The sequence below is a fragment of the Triplophysa dalaica genome, chromosome 9 (assembly GCF_015846415.1).
Source record: "Triplophysa dalaica isolate WHDGS20190420 chromosome 9, ASM1584641v1, whole genome shotgun sequence".
Lineage (NCBI taxonomy): Eukaryota > Metazoa > Chordata > Actinopteri > Cypriniformes > Nemacheilidae > Triplophysa > Triplophysa dalaica.
In genome coordinates this window covers 10388110-10408593 of record NC_079550.1, presented here as the reverse complement: position 1 = coordinate 10408593, position 20484 = coordinate 10388110, and the positions used below count along the sequence as shown (strand labels likewise).

Here is a 20484-nt window from a genome sequence, read left to right as displayed (position 1 = left end):
CTTTTAGCTAATGCAGCTAACAGTAACGTTACCTGAGGGAAAAAAGCGCGTGTTGTGGGTGAGGATTAGAGGGGGATTAAAGGCTGTCAGTGTTGCCAATTTGGAGACTTTTTCGCTATATTTAGCGACTTTTCAGACCCCTTTAGCAAGTTATTTTTCAAACATTCTGCTTGACAATTGACAACCCAACTGTGTGTTTACAGTACCTCAAACAACCCAAAATTATGACCCAGCACAATTAACCCAAAAATGTGTTTACAGAAATAACCCAGCATTTTTTAGAGTGTGAGAAGCAGACCGCAAGCGCTTAGCTTAGGTTGTCAGATACTACGTGATGACGGCGCTGAAATGCAAATTAGTGCGTGGCGTCATCTGGCGACATTTAGCGACTTTTCGGGCAGGCGTTAGCTACTTTCCATTGAAAAGAGTTGGCAACTGACACCATCTGTTCTTAGTTGAACACACTGAGCCTTTTACACTGGCCGTTCCACTGAGTGCTCTTTAGAAGTAATCTTCTAAAAGTTGTTTCTACAAAATGTACCAAGGAGTGACATTAATGATAGGTAGGTTTTTATTCATTTCCATTATTATTCTGTATGGAATACTTGTTTGATTGTGATCCTGTTTATTGATAGTATTACAGGTTATTAAAATTGGACACATAATAATTTGGTGACTTTTGCAAAACTTTTGACATAGTGTGCACAATAGAAGGCTAGTCTGTGTGTCCATTCATTGACTACTACTTTCAAATTTATTTTCTCATTTCAGCACAACAACAGCCAAAGCGTTACCTGCACACGTGTACACATTTACCAAACCCTAACAGTTTTGCTAGTGTTTTGGGTGACTGTGCTGATCTGATGTGTTTTGATATAGTTTTAGTGCATTTTAAATTAACTGCTGTGCCAGTTTCTCAACTGGTGGGTCGAAAACCGTTCTAGGTGGGAGTGTATAGTCCAAGAAACAACATTAACAAATAAATCTTAACATTTTTCTGATGCAATACTCTTATGTTGAAACAAGTTCTGTTGGCTGATCCCTAGCTGCGTCTGAATTCACTCAGTTGTTCACTCATTCACTATTCCCTATATAGCAAATTCTAAAAAGTTCACTATATGGGTTAGAAGTGAATGAAAATGAGTGAACAATTTCAGACACTGACGTTATATAATCTGCGTCTGACAATACTGCTGCAGACATTCGTCATAAAGCGTAAGTTATATTACATCTGTGTGGCTTTATGGATTGTTCATTTTTACATAATTTGTCACGTTTATTCGTTTTTAATAAAGAGAACAAAACAAATATTTGGCTTGTTTATTTAGTATTACATTTTATGACGTTTCAAAAATGACCTAATATTTAAATTATCATTTAATCTGTTTATTCTCAAAAAGTTGAAAATAACTGTCAACAAGAACAAACACACATGTATAAACGTCAATTTGTTGCATTGACGGTCACTCTCCTCCAGCTGATTCTAAGCAGACGGTTGATCCGTGTTGTATCATGGTAAATATGAGTGAAATTTGAGCTAAATAAATGTCTATCACCACAGAAAAACAAACTGTCCTCTCAGACATTATAGGAGTGATTCGGATTTCGCATCTAACACCGTGCCGAAAAAGCGTGCCGCTCCGCTTTCTCTAGTCAAAAATCCGGCACTCCTTAATGTAGATTCGCTTAATAGGACTAGGTGTTATAATCCCACTATTTCAGCACAGTTAAATTGCCCAATAGGACCTTTCCCTCGCCTTATGCATGACAGGGGGAAGAAGTCAAGAATATGAATAGAGGAAAGGAGGTCAGAGGATTCACTGGGTTCGTCAGTCAGGCATCCTCTGTGTTTGGGGGATAAATGATTATAGAAATACACAGCTTTCCATGCCATTACCAGAGAGACATGTCATGAGTTGTGTGTCCCACTTTCATCACATCCATTATCCTCGGTGAAAGATGCATTTTGGTGAGGTGCTGCTGATAATGCCCTTTGTATGGTTCCCATCAATGCGACATATCGTCAGTTGTGCACCTCAGCCAAGAGAGACCCACCGCAGGTTGATCAGACCTGAATGTATGTCCAAACCACAGCCATTGGCATCTTCTTTCTGAAACCACTGGGCAGTTCTTGATTATCGGCCTCTGGCGAGGTCCTCTGAAAGTGACCTCTGCATTTAACCCATCCAGTGAGTAGTGAACTCACGCACTGCAAGTCGTGAACACATATACACAGGAAGCATAGGGCAGCTATCACTGCAGCTCAAAGGCACCTTAGTCGTTACCCGCCCGCCCTGAGAATCGAACCGGCAACCTTCTGGTAATGAGCTCAGTACCCCTCCGAGTGGAACCAGTCTCAGCCCGTGTCATTCACCCTACCATATAGGACGGGCATCAGGCCTGGGCGTACGCCTGCGAAAGCGCCTTTATAGCCTCCCTACTTTTCCCCATTGGGTGAAGTAAAAGGCATTCCATCCATCATAAAGCATAGGCATTCTGGTAACAGACCAGGCGGGGCGGTCTGTTGGAACCAAGTCCAGTACTGGTAGAGTCGCCCCTACTCAGGTTGACCCCTATACTAGGACTGTTGCCCCATACGTAGTGACTCCCCTGCTGGGTAGTCTCGTAGTCTCGTATGTACGGGGCGGAGACTGCCGTGCGCGGGGCATTCGCCAAGCCCATTGGCGGTTTAAAAATTATCTCGGAGATGATAGGTTCTTAAGATCAAACCACAGTCTGTCTGTCAAAACAACGTCTCGTTCCCTCCATCAGAGAACGAAGGTTACAGACGTAACCGAGACGATTCCAAATTTCCAAATTTATTTTAGTACTTTGCCCTAATGAATCTGAACTGAGCAGTGAAATCTGATATGTTATTCTGTTTTATATTACAGTAATTTGTAGTGGGTTCATCATTCAAGCCTCACCAGTGACGTATTTCACAACAGATGATCCAACAGATAGGTCAGTCACTTAAAAAAAGATTAAAAAAAATGATTTATTTTTTATTTTTGACCTGATACCTTTGTTTTTGACTCTTTGTGGATTACCTGTAAATCTCCAATTGGACCCTCAACTCTGTGTGCTCTGAGTAGATCATTGCTTTTTATTTTTAAAGCATAGTGTAATATGTTTTAATTTTTAATTGTTATCATTATTTTCTTTCAGAGTTCTTGTTCCCTCCCAGACAACTGGAAGACTTTTGAAGTGCACAGGAAAGAATGACTGTAACTTGGTACATATTCACAATAATTTTGTCTCTATTTATCCTCGTCTTTTAGCTGTAAAATGTTTCCTTAATTAGTAATCCATCAACATTTCCTCTTAAAGTCAATAGAAGTCAATAAAGACAATACAAGGGCTGAGACCAATAATATAACTTTGCTTGTGAGATAGCAGAGGATCTTGTAAAAGCCGTATCCATCCTTCTCAGTGATTTGGTTAATAAATGGTTGTGTTAATTGGAAAGCTGTTAAAAGTAAACTGTATATGAGCAGATATACTGTAGCATCCAAAAGGCCTTCTATAACTCTCACTGAACATTTTCACATTAAAACCACTGCAAACAAGTGACAGACAATGCATCTGTTCTATATAAGAGAACAGGAAATTGTGGGAAAGCAAAAATGTATGATTCATTATAATATAGAAAAAGGGCTTATGGGGAATTATTTATTTGAAACTTTTATAACCCAATGAACCTTACTAATGTTTTGAACATGTGACAAATGAAAGGAATAACTTGATTTGCCATTGGTGTCATGGTTTCACAGGGAGAGCTCAAGTGCAGGCAGTAAAGGGTTAAAAATATTTATTATAATAAGGAAACACAAAAAGCCATGATGGGGAAAAGAAAGAACGATTTAAATCAGAACAAGAAAACAAACCCAAAAACCTCCCACAAGGGGGACATACGACACGTGTCTCCACACCAGACATAACACACACACAAGACATGGTACTGTCACGAGTCGACCTGTCCACGAGGCATGAAAACTCAGAACAGGAAGGACAATTGGAGTTTGTGTCTTGTTTACCGCTGATTTGAATTACATTTATGATAAACATCACACAAGAATGTTATAATTCTCATTCATACAGGGTTTCATGTTGCATGTACTGGTAGTGTATTATATATAAAACATAATAATACACAATGTATCACGTCACTCCTAACATCATGTTATTATGTGTAGGTGGGTGACGTCCTTAAACCTGAGGCAGCAGAAGAGGTGAAGAAAACAGCAGGTGCTATAAGATGTTTCATGTTTCCAATTATACTGCGCTATACAACATTATCGGTCAACTGGAACAAAGCATAACTAGAAGTGATGAATATAAATACAGCACTAAGACATAAATTGAGCAGATGTCATTTCGGAACTTATTTTTAAGAATAAGTGTTGTGGTAGATGCTGGGAAAGAGATCGCGTTCGTGCTTGATGGTTCTGCCAGCATTCAACCTGATGACTTTCAGAGAGCAAAAGACTTTATCTACAATGTCATGAGTAATGTTTGGGAAACATGTTTTGACGTAAGTAGAACTACATAAGCTCATCAAGTAGAGCAATGCAATGCCTTTGTACAGTGAATAAAATTATATCTGTACTGTATAATTTCACGTTGCTAAATTGTTCAAACTCAAAAATGTGAAAATCTCTTTTTAGTGTGACTTTGCAGTAGTGCAGTATGGATTTGATATTAAGACTGAACTCTCACTTCGGGACAGTGACGACCGTGCCAGGGCATTGAAAAAAGTACAGGAAATACAACAACTTGGAAGGGTCACAAAGACTGCCTCGGCCATCCATCACGTGCTGTGAGTTCTTCTCCACTAACTTTAACATGTATGAAAATCATCAAGCATTTTTATTAATAGATCACTATAATCATGGTCTCTTCTGATTTTATTGTCTGTTTACAGCACAAATGTTTTTGTCCCTGAGAATGGATCAAAAAACAACTCCAGAAAAATTATAATTGTGTTGTCTGACGGAGAAATTTTGGGAGATCCGATGAACCTTACCGATGTTTTGAACATGCCACAAATGGAAGAAATAACTCAATTTGCCATCGGAGTAAGTGACCTGTTCACCGCTGACCTTATGATAAACATACAGTTTAATAATGTTGTATAATAGTTGATCATGCAAAACTTACTCTAGGAATAACATTGTTATTATTATGTGTAGGTTGGTGACAACCTTAAACCTGAGGCAGTAGAAGAGATAAAGGAAATGGCAGACACCAATAAGTTTTTCCATGTTTCCAATTATACTGCGCTACACAACATTCTTGGTCAACTGGAACAAAGCATAACTAGAAGTGATGAATATAAATACAGCACTAAGACATAAATTGAATAGATGTTTTAGATTAAATTCATTTCTCAACTAATTTTTAAGAACATGTGTTGTGGTAGATGCTGGGACAGAGATCTCTTTTGTGCTTGATGGTTCTGGCAGCATTCAACCTGATGACTTTCACAGAGCAAAATACTTTATCTACAATGTCATGCTGAATGTTTGGAAATGTGTTTTGATGTGAGTATAACTATAAGCTCAGCAAGTAGAGCAATGCAATGCCTTTGTAGAGTAAATAAAATAATATCTGTACTGTATAATTTCACGTTGTTGCATTGTTCAAACTCAAAAATGTGAAAATCTCTTTTTAGTGTGACTTTGCAGTAGTGCAGTATGGATCTTATATCAGGACTGAACTTTCATTTCGGGACAGTGAGGACCGTGCCAGGGCATTGAAAAAATTACAGAAAATACAACAACTTGGAAAGCTCACAAAGACTCCCTCGGCCATCCACCACGTGCTGTGAGTTCTTCTCCACTAACTTTAATGTGTATGAAAATCATCAAGTACTTTTATTAATAGATCACTATAATCATGGTCTCTTCTGATTTTATTATGTTAGCACAAATGTTTTTGTCCCTGAGAATGGATCAAAAAACAACTCCAGAAAAATGATAATTGTGTTGTCTGATGGAGAAATTTTGGGAGACCCGATGAACCTTACAGATGTTTTGAACATGCCACAAATGGAAGAAATAACTCAATTTGCCATCGGAGTAAGTGTCCTGTTCACCGCTGACCTTATGATAAACATAGAGTTTAATAATGTTGTATAATAGTTGATCATGCAAAACTTACTTTAGGAATAACATTGTTATTATTATGTGTAGGTTGGTGACAACCTTAAACCTGAGGCTGTAGAAGAGATGAAGGAAATAGCAGACACAAATAAGTATTTTCATGTTTCCAATTATGCTGCCCTAGACAACATTCTTGCTCAACTGGCACAAAACATCCTAGAAGTAAAAGAAGAAAACCTTTATCACGTAATAGATTAACAGGTGTTGTTTAGCAGAATATCCACACTTAAAAATGGATTGCGTTTAAATCAGGGTATAATATTGTTTCGGACATACTATTCGTGACTCATACTTATTTTTGCCTACTATATAGCATGGAAGTTGGCGATTTAGGACGCAGGGAAAGTCATGTTATTAAACATACAGTAAATGCATGGATTGACTTGGTTGAATTAATTAATTTTAAGTGTTGCCATTAAAGACAGCAAAAAGACATTGTCCAATATTGTCTCTTAACCTTTGTGTTTTAATTCTGTTTTTAAAATCAATACAGCCATAAAGTTTTATGAAAAAATACTGATGTTTCATTTTCCTCTTATAAAACAAATTTATGAAAACAATGCTTTTTTGTGTACAAAATACAAATAAAAAAAATATGATAAGTAAAAAATGGTTATTTATGAATGAATATGTAAAAGTGAGGGATGATCCTATGGCTGCATCCCAATTCAAGGGCTCAAGATAGGTCCTGTTTCCCACAAAATGAAGGATCCATTACATATTCTTAATGTTAAATACTTAAAATGTTTTAATGCTTCTATATAATTTGTGACATTATTTTTTTTATGTTCTTAAATATTTTAAGGAGCAGTTTCTAGAGCAGGGTTTAAACCTAGTCCCAGATTAATTTAGAGTTGTCTTGATCGAACACAACTTGCAATGACATATCTTACAATATGTGTGATTGTTTTGTCTCAAGATGCACACCAGAAATGTTTTTTTAATAAAGTATGATTTATTAAAATGACTTAAATATCTTCATTTAACTAAAGACTAGTCCTGGTTTAGGCTAATCGCTGTCCCTGTCCTAATCCCTGTCAATGATACTAAATCTAAGCATTACTTCCAGGTTTGAAGTATGAGTGTTTTAACCGAGGCATAAGATTTCTAGCCTGTTATCACAAATTCTCCGTAGATATTTTATAGAAATGCTTTAAAATGACACAATATAATACGCTGAAAAAAAATGATGTTGACCCCATGCTCTTACCATTGAGCTACAGGAAGATACCTGATTTATAGAACCATTAGAGATACCATTTAAGAAAACATTTTACTGTTTGAAAAAATGAACACTTCATCAAAGCACTGATGCAGGTTGATTATCATCATATATGTGAATAAAGTGATGTTTTGCAATGGGCCTCTTGATGTCAATGTAAACTTGCCATGAACTTTTTAAACTACAAGATGATCTCTCTCACTAACACACACTTGATGATTTCACAACTTGTTTCCTGTACACTCTAAACATGTCTGGGTTATTTTTAACCCACAGCGCTGGGTTGAGTCCGTTGGGTTGTTTTGTTGGGTTGTTTTCCAGCATGTTAAACACTTTTTGGCTAGTTATAGTTTTCAAGGTGTTGGGTTAAACCCGCTGGGTTAATGTGCTGGGTTGTTTCTGCCCACCGCTGGGTTACTTGAAGAGTCTCGCGCGTTTACCGCCTTGAAGACGTTGAGTATACCAACTTTCATTTTTATAAAGAACAAAGGGTCACTGGTTGGAGCAATTTAAAGGTACGTTTTTAACGTTTTAAGGGAATATTTATTGGAATGGGCAGAATTTTTACCATTTTGCAAGGCAACAGTGTCTTAACTAACATTAGTGATGTAATTTAGACGACCAGCAACTGTTACCTCAGATTTAAATTCACTCGCATAGTCCTTTGAAGATGCGCGACAATGCGATTTAATACAATGTTAGTGAACCCCATCACATGTAAGCTAAGTTATGAACTTTAGTGAGAATTTAACAAAATTTGAGTCAAACCGGCGAGTGCCCCTCGAGCGCGGTCAAGCATTCACGGTTCAGGAACGCCTCTCTCGGTGTTAACTCTCGATATTAAGCGGCCAGTCAATTATATTTCTCCCTCTGTTTTAAACCAAACATCTCAAAGTTTGTGCATATGATAAAGAAACACGAGTGTGGTAGTCTGTATTTAATGAGTTGATTTGCTACACGTGTGGTTTCTTAATGTATTAAGTGGTGTAATTCATAATGTATTATACATAATTTATAAGTATTTAGTTATTTTTATTAATTGACATTTCTTGCTACATATTGTTGAGAATGTTTGTTAGTTATTTATAACGCTTATTAATGTTTGATATGAAACTTTTTTTATTTAATGTAATCAAACTATTTTCTTTTAATTAGCTAATCTAAAAATATTGCTGTCACTGGCTGTAAAAGTTAAAACATTTATTAACAATTATTTTTACAGTCAAATAAAAAATATTTTTTTTAAATAAATGTCTATTGTCTTGATTGACAATGAAGTACAGAAGAAATCAAAAATAACCCAGCAAGAATAACCCAGAATTAAACACATGAATAGTTAAAATGACCACATTTTGTGTTTTTCAATAACCCAGCATGTGTTCTGTCCAATATTTACCCAGGGCTGGTTTGCCAATTGGGTTGTTTTTGACGCAGCCATTTTTAGAGTGTACTTTATGTTTTTCTATTTCCAGATTAGTTTTTTTTTGCTAGTAGATTATGTGGGCCATTTTTAAAAGATGATAATCTAGATTTATATTTGTAACGTTTCAGGCAGCAGTCTATTACATTTACCTTTACATTTAGTCATTTAGCAAACGCTTTTATCCATAGTGATTTACAAGTTGTGTATGGAAGCAATTGGGTCAAACATTAGGACAACAAAACGCATAAGAGCAATAAAAACATGTCTCACAAAACTACAGTGTACAGAGCCAAGTTAAGTTTATCTAAGTTTAAATAATCATGCTTTTTTTAGATATTGTAGAAAAGATATAGAAATCAGAAATGATCAGTCAGGTGCAGACAGAAGAGATGTGTTTTCAGCCGATTCTTAAAGATGGCGACAGAATCTGCTGATCTTGTAGCAGCAGGCAGATCATTCCCCAAATGAACAGATCCAGATAAGGTTCGTGACATCAGAAGTGCAAGTTTCCTACCATAGTCACCACATCCTCTTACAAAATGTGTGGTAAAAGTTTAGTTGACTAGACTGTTACAGCATTAGTGAGTACAGTTCAGGACGCCAGTGACAATATCTTCCCAAGACATTCATATGTACAGTATGTACATCACTGGCTATTTGAGTAAAATATTTATCTTGAGCTTTTAATCTGACGACATATGCTTGAAGATGTGAAATGTATTTTAAAGAAAAATATATACTTGTTCAATCATTTATTTTATATTTTGTAAGAAAGTGACTCTAAACTTTCTAACAATAATGTTTGTCACTAAAGTCTGTAAAGTCATACAGTGGTTTGTCATACAGTTGTCTGTCCAACTGCATTCTACTTTGTATGGAGTACATAACCAAGACTTTCACTCACCAAATGTTATGTGAAAATAAAAGTGAAATGAGTTGAGTTGTACTTTATAGTTGTATATATTTATTTAATTAGTTCAAATGCTGTGAATATGTAAATGTCATTATCACACAATTATCTACTCACTGATATTGATTTTACATAGAGCTCTTCTGACTGTATAAGAAAAACTCACACCTATTTGGCTAACTTCCCTTATTTGCTATACCCCCTTATTTGTCTTCGTCTGCTGCAAACATCTTTTATAAAGTAGGCTAAGTAAATACTGAAACACCTAAGCCCAAAGTTTTATTAACCAGTGTACGATTAGGCTATTATTTCAGAATTCATGCAGATTTATATACAAATATCATTTAAATATCATTAAAGTTATGTATATCTCAATAATGAGGATAATTGTGTGCTCAACTTCCCCATTGAGACTTGTGTTATATGTAAAGATTGTAGAGGGGGAGGACTCAAAGGCTGTTACTGACAGCATCTGCTGTTCTACTTTCTCATGACCACAGTAGAATTTTTAACTGTCAGTTCCGTTGAATGCTCAATAAATGTTATTTCATCATAGCGTAGGATTTAGCTTTTTCACAAAATGTACATAGGAGTGATATTTATGATTGGTAGGTATTTATTTACCTTATTTCATAATTATTCAATATGGAACATTTGTTTGAGTTTGTACTGTTTTGTATTGTATTAACCTGAAAATGTGTTACAAAGGAACAGTTTTAAAAATATGATTTATATTTTTTAGTGCTTTGTACCAATTAATCTAAATTGAGCCCCGTAAACTGATGTGTTATTCTATTTTATATTACAGTGATATCTTGTGTGAACGGGTTCAACATTCAAACCACACCAGTGAAGAATTTCACAAATGATGATCCACTTTTTGGACAAACCGTTATTAATTCGACAGATGGGTTAGTCACTTAAGAGACGTTTTTGGAAATAATTGTTTTGTTGATTTTAAAGGACAGTGTGATCTGTTCTCATTTTTCATTGTCGTCATATATTTTATTTCAGAGTTCTTGTTCCTTCCCCCCAAAGTGGAAAACTTTTCAAGTGCACACTTAAGAACGACTGCGTCTTAGTAAATTCTCCCGGTAAGTTTGTTGCTTGTCATTCAGATTTAAACTTGAAACCATGCTTTAAAAAACGTTATATTGCATTGTAAAATAACTTTTAATTCATAAACATTTCCTCAAAAGGTGAAACAACAAAAGGCCTAAAATCCATGGGATCAGTAGCATCTAGGGTGATATCAGAGGATGAGCATATTCTGGTAGGCTTTTTGCAAGCTTCTTGAATATATGTCAGGCAATTGTGAGAGAAAAGGCGTATGTATAATTCTGAATTATTCAGTTAATAAATGGTTGCGTTACATGTTGGGTAACTTAAACAATTGGGCCAAAGATAACAATATGTAATCAGACATAGTTTGCTGAAGGCTTTGTGTCAGACTCACTGAACATTTTCACAGTAAAACCACAGAGATGGGTTTCCTCTGCAGACAAGTGACAGACAGAAATGCATCGGTTCTCTTTTAGAGAACAGGAAATCGTCTTTTAGAGAGCATGAAAATGTGAAAAAAAATGTTAATTTAATTTAATTTAATTTCTTTGTAACTTTCAAAGGTTTGTAGTATATACAGAAACACTTCCAGCTTGATGACTTATCAGGAGGTAGTCAAATGTTCTCATGAACACTGTGAATCACGCCATGTTTACGTCACCCAAAACCATAGCGTGGGACAAAGTTCCCTAAATAAAAAAGAATGATGGTCTTTATAAAAATTATAATGATTTTCTCTTGTTAAATCTCAATTACAAAGATAATTCCTTTCAGATATAAAAAAGTGTGGCTGACAGAATAACTTAAATCTTCAGTATCAAAAATGTCTAAATACAAATCAAACAAATCAAATCAAAGAGTCATTTTACTGAATGTGTGACATTTCTTTCCCAGGCCGTTATATGCTAAAAAAATTGTAAAAGACATTAAGCTAACTGCAAATTTAAAATGTAATCTTTAAAACATAAAAACTGCCTAACAATGAAAAAAAGGCTTTTGGGATGTGTCAATGTACCTTATCATAAAATATAAAGATATAAATACTTCAGAAATCTTAGTTTTCTAATTCCATATGTGCTTATTTTGTTCAAAAAAAATCCAAACTACATGTATTTTAGATACACATTTGTAGTTTCACCCAGTCCTGTCACCCTAAAACATCCTCACATCGGAAAACCTTAAAATGTTCCATCATGGACACATTTTCATCATGGTCTTCTAAAGGCCACACGAATACCAAATGTGAATTTTCTTTTTTTGTAAATTGTATGATATTTTAGTTGTGACTGGGGGTCAATCTCAACATACTTAAATTATTTCTTGGATGTAATTTGATAATCTAAAAAAATCACTAGAATGTGCTCAATCTCCCCATGTTGTTACCATGTTCATCATTTGGCTTCATGTATTTGTTTATCTATTTATTTATGTTCTGCTAAAAACTCAGCCCTGTTACTTTCAGTACTATTACAAAGATACATCCATCTTCTAATTTATGGAAGCATATTGGTTGCTATTTTGTTGCTACTAGTTCTCTAGTCTACAGAGGGTTAATAATCTTAAAAAAACACGTAAGTACTTTTTGTCTTTGTGCTCTAATTCGTATGCATGCGATTTATTGTTTTTATCAGCTCTGCACTGCAGCCTCACACATCCATTCATGTAACGAGAGATGCTGGCTCCGCCTTCACCCAATGACGCTGTAAAGGGAGGGGGCGTGGCCAGATCGAAGTGTATTTTCAGGTCCACATTGAATTTTGCAACACGCTGTGTACATGAAAATGCAAACCCAAATGTTCAACCCGTTAATGTTAATGCATTAAGGGGAAATAATTTTTAATTTACATATTTTTTATTTGCTTCAGTTTTGCTGACTATCTCAAACATATATAAATCAATCCGGGGAATGTATTTTCATTTTAAATTAAGCAAAATATCCATTTAAATAACATATTAAAACTGGTGTAGGCACTGACAAATGTAATTGTCATATTACATACTGCATTGCCATTTTACGTCTTGCATTTCAAATTGAAAATAGCAACCAATATGCTTAACAAAAACTTTTATTCAGCAAATGTCACTCCTTCGGTGAAATTACCCTTTACTAAAATACTAACTATATCATTTACTAAGAGAGTGCCGAGAGAGGTATCAGAACGATCGTTTTTAATTGTTTTTTTCCCCTCACAAGGTGTGCAGTCAGTTTCGCACAAGGGATCGTTCAATAGAGTACTTGAATGGAAATTGCACAATGATAAATGGTGACAGGACAGTCAAACTGAATCCACATGAATTAGGTACGTTTTTTTTATAATTTCATTATTGCATCATAGATACAGTCTTTAGATACAATCTTTGATCATCTTACACCCATTTTATTCCAGTTTCGAATCTTAATGCAACACACAACAACAATGAAGGTGAAAACATAAAATACTTAAATGGTCTTAGTGTGATTCATTTTACGTGTCTTATTGACCATGTAAAAATATCCAAATGTTTGCTCTTCGCCTTCATTGCCATCGATAAGGAGTTAAAGAACGAAGGAAACGAGATATCCAGCGGCCCACAGAAAGTGATGATGACGAAGAGGAAGGTACCAGTCTTCTTAATAATGAATGCTAATGTTTGTGATGATGACTCTACATAGCGGAAAAGGTTTAAATGGAGCAACAACTAACATTTAGGCATGTTTGTTGTAGATCCTAGGACAGAGATCTCTTTTGTGCTTGATGGTTCTGGCAGCATTCAACCGGATGACTTTCAGAAAGCAAAAACATTTATCTACAATGTCATGAGTAATGTTTGGGAAACATGTTTTGACGTAAGTAGAACTACATAAGCAAGTAGAGCAATGCTGTTGTACAGTCAATCAAAAAATATCTGTTTTGCTGCCCCACTGAATTGATGGTCAGTATTCTTAAACTTTAATACGTTGACAATCATAAAAACACTGTAGGCCTAAGAGCTATGAAAAAAACAATAGCAAACACAAGGGCAAACATTGATTAACACACATTATAAAACAACAAGCATTTATCTGAATTACTGGAATGTGAAGCAGCTTATATAGTCACTTTGCAAGCTTGGCTGTCAAAGTAAAAGTCCTTAAACTCAATACCAAAATTACACACAAAGAAACTCTACAAAACACACCATGAATTACAAATGACATGGGTCAGATACAATATTTACTGTATAATTTCACGTTTCTACATTGATCAATAGCGCCATTCAAACCAAAAAAATGTCAATCTCTTTTTAGTGTGACTTTGCAGTAGTGCAGTATGGATTTGATATTAAGACTGAACTCTCACTTCGGGACAATGAGGACGGTGCCGAGGCGTTGAAAAAAGTACAGAAAATACAACAACTTGGAAGGGTCACAAAGACTGCCTCGGCCATCCATCACGTGCTGTGAGTTCTTCTCCACTAACTTTAACATGTATGAAAATCATCAAGCATTTTTATTAATAGATCACTATAATCATGGTCTCTTCTGATTTTATTGTCTGTTTGCAGAACAAATATTTTTGTCCCTGAGAATGGATCGAAAAACAACTCCAGAAAAATGATAATTGTGTTGTCTGACGGAGAAATTTTGGGAGACCCGATGAACCTTACCGATGTTTTGAACATGCCACAAATGGAAGAAATAACTCGATTTGCCATCGGAGTAAGTGTCCTGTTCACCGCTGACCTTATGATAAACATACAGTTAATAATGTTGTATAAAAGTTGATCATGTAAAACTTACTCTAGGAATAACATTGTTATTATTATGTGTAGGTAGGTGACAACCTTAAACCTGAGGCTGTAGAAGAGATGAAGGAAATAGCAGACACCAATAACTTTTTTCATGTTTCCAATTATGCTGCCCTAAACAACATTCTTTCTCAACTGCAACAAAGCATAACTGGAATTGAGGGTAAGACAGCTGTCATCTCACAATAGACTATAATAAAGAAGTTATGTGTTATCTACTTATAGCTCAACTAGTTGTGTTATGCACCTCTGCTCCCAAGGTTGTGTGAGATCAACTTCCAGATTGGTTTGATCGAATGATGACCAATGGTTAAAGCCATTGTAATGTAGCCAGTAGTCTTGGCACAGTGTGTGTTATCATGGTTTCATCATGTACAAATCACTTTTACTGTCCTTGTCCAGGTACTGGAGGATTTCAGTTACAGCTTGCCGAGGCTGGATTCAGCTCACACATTATGCATGATGTAGGCAGAATAAAAAGTCAAACAGCACTTTACCCTTTTTTTGCTAATTTATTCCAAACATTACATACGTTTCATTTATTCCCAATATTGTTTTATTTGATATCAGTAATATAATGTGTCGTATACTCCTGTCATCAATCTGTTTTTGCTTTCTGCTCAGAGATCTCTTCTATTTGGAGCGGTGGGGGCTTATGAATGGAGCGGTGGAATCATTGTAAAATCAGAAGACAATGTCCAATTTTTCAATGACTCTAATAATGGACCCAAATTTTCTTATTTAGGTCAGTAATGGCAAACAGAATTATCTTATGAGGTCAATTGTGTAAAAGAGGAAACTTGTTTTGGTTAAAATACTACCTACATCGAATCAAGACAGGAATATAATGTAATTGAAAATAATATAAGTATTTCTGATTTCAGGTTACAGTGTGGCCTCTGCTCATTTACCCAGTAAAACTCTGTATATATCTGGTGCACCGCGGTATAACTTAACTGGTGGAGTTTTTATATTCGAGGGCTCTGAGAAATATGTGCTCCAGGGAGAACAGGTAAACTAGATCGTAAATCAAGATTGTTAGCTCAATAATTTTTATATTAGAAAGAACATTTACTTAAACCAAAATTCTTATGCATGTTTCAACTGTAACTGGTTTTAAATCAAGACTAAGAGCCCAAATTAATTTATTCGCCAATAAAAATTGGTTTCATTATTGTCGTCATCATTATTTTGATAATCATCATTGTCATAGGTTGGATCTTACTATGGATCAGTTATCTGTACATTGGACATTGATATGAATGGATACACTGATCATCTGTTAGTTGGAGCACCTCATTTCCATCAATATGGGGAGGAAGGCAAAGTGTTGGTGTACAGACTGAATCAGGTAAGCTCATACATACCAATCAGATCCTTATTATGCCAAACATATGTGTGGTGCAATTGTAATCCGATGATCTTGAAATCATGAATAAGGTGATCTTTTACATCTGACAGCAGGGGAGATTTGAGAGATTTGAGAGCGTGAACATGAAGCTGCAGGTTGACGCTGGACATACCTTCGCCAGGTTTGGTGCTGCCATTGCTTCTATTGGAGATATCGATGGCAACAGTTACGGTGATATAGCAGTGGGGGCTCCTTTGGAAACAGATGCCTCTGGTAGCATTTACATTTACAACGGCTTCAAAGACTGTCTACGCTTTTCACAAGTGAGTTTCAAATGCTAGTACGGCATGTAATTCCTTTGAAGGATCGCAAAAACAAAATCACTGGAGCAGAAAGAATTTATTGAAACAGAAATTCTGTAAAGTATGAATTCCTTTCCTTTATTAAAAGTATACAAATATTTTTATAATATGCAAGACAAATGCAAACAAGTATGCATATAGAATCATTACAACATTATGACCATTCAGTTATTACAACAGGCTTAAAAGTAGCTCCTCTTTATTTTATTTGATACAAAAATTCAGAACGCAGTTAATTGTATTCTGCCTTTTGGGAAGTGTTTTCTAAAGTATTGTTTTTTTTCTCTTCAGAAAATATCTCCAGCAGATTTTGGGTCGAAACTTGTGAATTTTGGACTGTCTGTAAGCTCCATATCTAGTCCAGCACAAAATAGGCCTTGGATCGCTGTTGGAAGTCAGGGGAAGGTGGTGGTTTTTGAGTGAGTAATAATGAGTTTCTATATATTAAATGTAGCTTCACTTTTTTCAAATATTCATTTTATATTGCATTCATTTTTTCTTTTCTTTCTTTTATATCACATAGGACCATCCCTGTTATGATCATCATACCAACTATAAATATCGAACCAAAAACCATTACTCTCTCTCAGCAAAAGCAGAACATGTTTGAAAAGTTCAATGTTTGCTTTAACATCAAAAGGGGAAAACTTAAGAGTACGTTTTCTACTTCAGTTAAGTAAATATTTTGGGTTCTAAAAATATCTTTACGCTTTTTAACCACGCTTCGCTTTTTTAAGACGAGAGACTTTCCATTCTGTACCAAATTGACTTGGATTTTGGTCAACACAAAAAGCGCCTAAGTGTTGATGGTGAAAGTCTGTTAAAAACTAACTTCACTTTGGACCCATATAATGAGTGCACTGACCCTATCAGCTTTAAATATTTGGTACGTTGGAAGTTTCATTCTAGCACCTACACATTTTCCAGTAAATATATGTTCAGCATAGACTTAATTTCAAATGTCAGCATTATTTCTCATAGCAATTTATTACAACATTTTTTGGTATCAGCTGAGATGTATTGTGTCTTCATTTCAGGGTTGTTTTGATTGTTTTTCACCTATAAAAATGAAGTTAAATTTTTCATTGGCCCCAAATTCCATTGGAACCCCTATCCGAATCCTTGACGTCTTTAGTAAAACAGAGATTTTTGAAGAGGTAATACCATTTTTCTGTCTTTATTCCATTCAAAATTCTGCCCAAGCACTTGTGAATATTTATTTAAGGATTTAAGTGACATTAAAAGTATCATCTTATTTTTACATTCACAAAACAGTACAAAGGTATATACTCACAATCATTTTGTTAGATTTCGTTTGAAAAGGAGTGCAGAAATCCGGAAGATTGTAAACCAAACATTAGACTGTCCAATTCAAAGATAAGGTATGTACACTCTTCAAATGGTTCTTCTATGGCAGCACTGTGAAGAACCTTTTACGAACCTTAAATGCATCTTAATGTTTTCTATTTTAAATAATTTGAATATTAACACCATTGACATGTTTCAGTGAAACTCTGATCATAGTAGGAGAAACTCAAAGCTTAAATATACATTTTCATCTTACAAACACTGAAGATGTGTCCTACATGACAACCCTAACTTTGACCTACCCCAACATCCTCAGTCTAAAGGTAAAGAAAACTTGAAAATTACATTACATTTCAGCCGATGCTTTCATTCAAAGCAGCTTGAAAGAGAAATTAACATTTTGTTAATGTGCAATAAGTGTAGTCTACAAAGTCATGTTTCAAATACCACAAGAGTTGAACAAAGAGTTGTTCTTATTATTAATAAATAGAAACAAAGTTTGAAAAGACAACTTTGCTTTATGTCTCACAATTCTAGAAAACTGAAGGTCACTGTCCTGAAGGAAAGGACGGTCACATACAATGTCTTCCTCTCTACCCTGAATTGGTTTTCAGAAGAGGTGAACAGGTATGAATCTGTACTGTATGTGAATCCGAAGCTTTAATTTTCGACTGTCTGCTCATTGTTGATTTTATCTGCCAGACTAACATCTCCATATTCTGGCAACTCAGCGACACAAAACCTGATCTCCATCAGTTGATTAATTCCGAGATTATCGCAAATCTGACAAGGTTTGAGTCAATTCTCACTACATGTCTTTATCACACACTCATTTATTAATCAGATTTAAAATGAATTCATGAAATGAACCTTCTGTGTTATCTATTATTCAAATGTCATGATTTTGTTTTCCAACTGTTTTAGTAAAAACGAAGTCACTCAAATTCTGGATTCTAAAATATACAAGTTTGATGTGAAGTATTCCCTACCCATCCAGCTAACTGGGTAATTAATAAACAACTGTGCATTTGCTTTTGGAGTTAAATCTATTCACTTTTTAATATTGAATACCGTTTAATTTTTACTACAACAACAGCACAGCCACCCCAAACAGATTCCGTATAGAAGGAGGAAAGACTGACACTTCAAAGTTGCAATTCATGTTTAAGGTACAGTACACAAAACTTTACACAAACAATCATCAGTGGTTATACTCTAGATTTACCAGACTCTAAAAATACCATTAAACACGTAATGTAAACAACACATGTAGTGAGGCTTTTTAGGAGAGATGTGGTATTGATCAGATATACAGTATGATTTTAACCTGGTGTATGGTTCAACAAAATATTCCTGTAGTATTACATAAATAAAATGTGTTCAGACTTGTGTAATTAGCACCATGAAGTATTACATTAATTGTATTATATATCAAGTATATTCCATTTTTTTATGTTTAGTTTGTGGGTGAAAATAAGTATGATGCTACAATCGATGTTGATGTCAACATAACAAGGGACACATTCAACACAGAAGTGATCGTTGAAAAAGTCACACCAAAGGTATCACACATGGAGTATGCATCCATTAACGTGACAATAAAGTGTATAAAATAAACTAACGTTTATTCATCTTCGTCCATTAGGAGTGTTTAGTGTCTACTAATGAAGTACAGGTAAGATGTTTCAAATGTCCTGATTGTGTAAAGTAAGGAATGATCGTGGGTCAACATCTTTTGTTAGTCTTGAGACAAAAAAAATCTCTAACATCTATCTATTAAACCATAGGGGGAAATAAAACTTTGATAAGAATAGTGTACCAGCCCATAATCATATATGAAGTTTATCAAATTAAAAAAAAGTTTTTCCTTCAGAAATCATATTTTATCAGATGCTCCATGAAAATACTGCAAAAGATCATCATTGATGCCACAGTCTCAATACGTGATGTTCAGGTATTATTACCTCATAATTACTTATTTCTATGAAAATCATAAACACCAAATAAATATTTATGCACAATTTCTTTTTCAAATGGATAGGAAAAATCTGACAAGATCACTGCTGTAGCACAATACAGCTTTAACGAGACCATGTATGCTGCAAAGAACACCGCGAGGTCCGCTACAGTGAGTGACAGTCTCTTATTTTTATAGAAGTATTCAAGCATCATATGATATACTTGTGTATAGACTCATTTATACAATGCAGGTGGAGGTATTCATTACAAAGCTAGCAGTGACATCATCTAAAGGTTCCATCATAGGAGGCTCAATAGGAGGACTATTGCTCCTAATTATCATCATTATCATTCTCATAAAGGTACAGAACCCTTTCACTTCCATCACTGGATTAAAGAATATTAGCTCAATAACTCAATACTGCAAAGTAAAACAAAAAGTGTTTTAAATATTTTACAGATTTTTAAATGGCTCTCCTGTTTTTGCCAAGTGGTTTATATACTTAGGACAACATCATGTTGACCCTGGGATAACATTTAGATGAACCAATCAGATTTCAGGAATAAATTTACAGTTTATTTTCAATTTAATCTTCCAACCAGGATTACGTGCTTCTAGACCATTGTTCTTCACTTATCATTTCCCTCTGATTTTAGGGGTAAGTTATGGTTAGGGTGTGGGTTTAGGTTTTATTAAAAAAATGTTGTCCTTAGGTCACCAACCACTTGTCAAAATCCGGTCGAGCTTTTAAAATAGCATGTAGAAAGAATGTGTAGTGAAATGCAAACATTTCTTTTTCAGTGTGGCTTTTTCCGTCGGCGCCGTAAAATGGACCAAGCACAGAGCCCCAACTAATCAATGGCAAAACCAAAAAGAAAACCTATTCGCCAAATCTATATTGCTTCTAGTTGTGTCAATAAAATTATTGTTGATATCTCTATTGTTCTATTTGCA

At 35.1% G+C, this 20484-nt stretch overlaps 2 protein-coding genes across 5 annotated transcripts; both read left to right on the top strand.

The window, feature by feature from the left end:
- The first annotated feature begins 327 nt into the window (after positions 1 to 327).
- On the top strand, positions 328 to 6081 carry itgae.1 (integrin, alpha E, tandem duplicate 1). Of its 2 annotated transcripts, XM_056757268.1 has the most exons (10): positions 328 to 563; positions 2895 to 2964; positions 3169 to 3235; positions 4197 to 4248; positions 4413 to 4534; positions 4668 to 4819; positions 4925 to 5078; positions 5193 to 5325; positions 5423 to 5826; positions 5927 to 6081. In XM_056757268.1, exons 1-9 carry the CDS (start codon positions 536 to 538, stop codon positions 5545 to 5547), a joined length of 903 nt encoding a protein of 300 aa, XP_056613246.1. In that variant the 5' UTR covers positions 328 to 535; the 3' UTR covers positions 5548 to 5826; positions 5927 to 6081. The 2 variants fall into 2 exon arrangements, with proteins under 2 accessions (XP_056613246.1, XP_056613247.1); XM_056757269.1 differs by lacking the exon at positions 4413 to 4534 and having other exon boundaries at positions 4197 to 4232.
- Positions 6082 to 7633: 1552 nt separating this feature from the next.
- itgae.2 (integrin, alpha E, tandem duplicate 2) lies at positions 7634 to 20389 on the top strand. Of its 3 annotated transcripts, none has more exons than XM_056757775.1 (32): positions 7634 to 7901; positions 10528 to 10630; positions 10734 to 10813; positions 10919 to 10992; positions 12976 to 13081; positions 13169 to 13204; positions 13315 to 13380; positions 13487 to 13608; positions 14050 to 14201; positions 14307 to 14460; positions 14574 to 14712; positions 14952 to 15013; positions 15174 to 15294; positions 15434 to 15561; positions 15763 to 15900; positions 16011 to 16223; positions 16554 to 16681; positions 16786 to 16916; positions 17000 to 17148; positions 17300 to 17419; positions 17571 to 17644; positions 17770 to 17893; positions 18108 to 18197; positions 18273 to 18361; positions 18495 to 18575; positions 18667 to 18739; positions 19031 to 19132; positions 19216 to 19245; positions 19444 to 19524; positions 19612 to 19698; positions 19781 to 19891; positions 20332 to 20389. In XM_056757775.1, the coding sequence occupies exons 4-32, from the start codon at positions 10945 to 10947 to the stop codon at positions 20383 to 20385; spliced, it is 3009 nt and encodes a 1002-aa protein (XP_056613753.1). In that variant the 5' UTR covers positions 7634 to 7901; positions 10528 to 10630; positions 10734 to 10813; positions 10919 to 10944; the 3' UTR covers positions 20386 to 20389. The 3 variants fall into 3 exon arrangements, with proteins under 3 accessions (XP_056613753.1, XP_056613752.1, XP_056613751.1); XM_056757774.1 differs by lacking the exon at positions 7634 to 7901 and adding an exon at positions 10171 to 10327 and having other exon boundaries at positions 16014 to 16223; XM_056757773.1 differs by lacking the exon at positions 7634 to 7901 and adding an exon at positions 10171 to 10327.
- The last annotated feature ends 95 nt before the right edge of the window (positions 20390 to 20484 follow it).

Excerpts from the sequence above, each read along its gene's own strand:
- itgae.1 (XM_056757268.1), top strand. The coding sequence starts at position 536 with ATGTACCAAGGAGTGACATTAATGATAG. Across the intron at positions 2,965-3,168 it reads ACAGATGATCCAACAGATAG|AGTTCTTGTTCCCTCCCAGA; the intron begins GTCAGTCACTTA and ends ATTTTCTTTCAG. Across the intron at positions 5,079-5,192 it reads TAACTCAATTTGCCATCGGA|GTTGGTGACAACCTTAAACC; the intron begins GTAAGTGACCTG and ends TATTATGTGTAG.
- itgae.2 (XM_056757773.1), top strand. The coding sequence starts at position 10,300 with ATGTACATAGGAGTGATATTTATGATTG. Across the intron at positions 10,993-12,975 it reads CAGAGGATGAGCATATTCTG|GTGTGCAGTCAGTTTCGCAC; the intron begins GTAGGCTTTTTG and ends TCCCCTCACAAG. Across the intron at positions 17,645-17,769 it reads CTGTCCAATTCAAAGATAAG|TGAAACTCTGATCATAGTAG; the intron begins GTATGTACACTC and ends GACATGTTTCAG.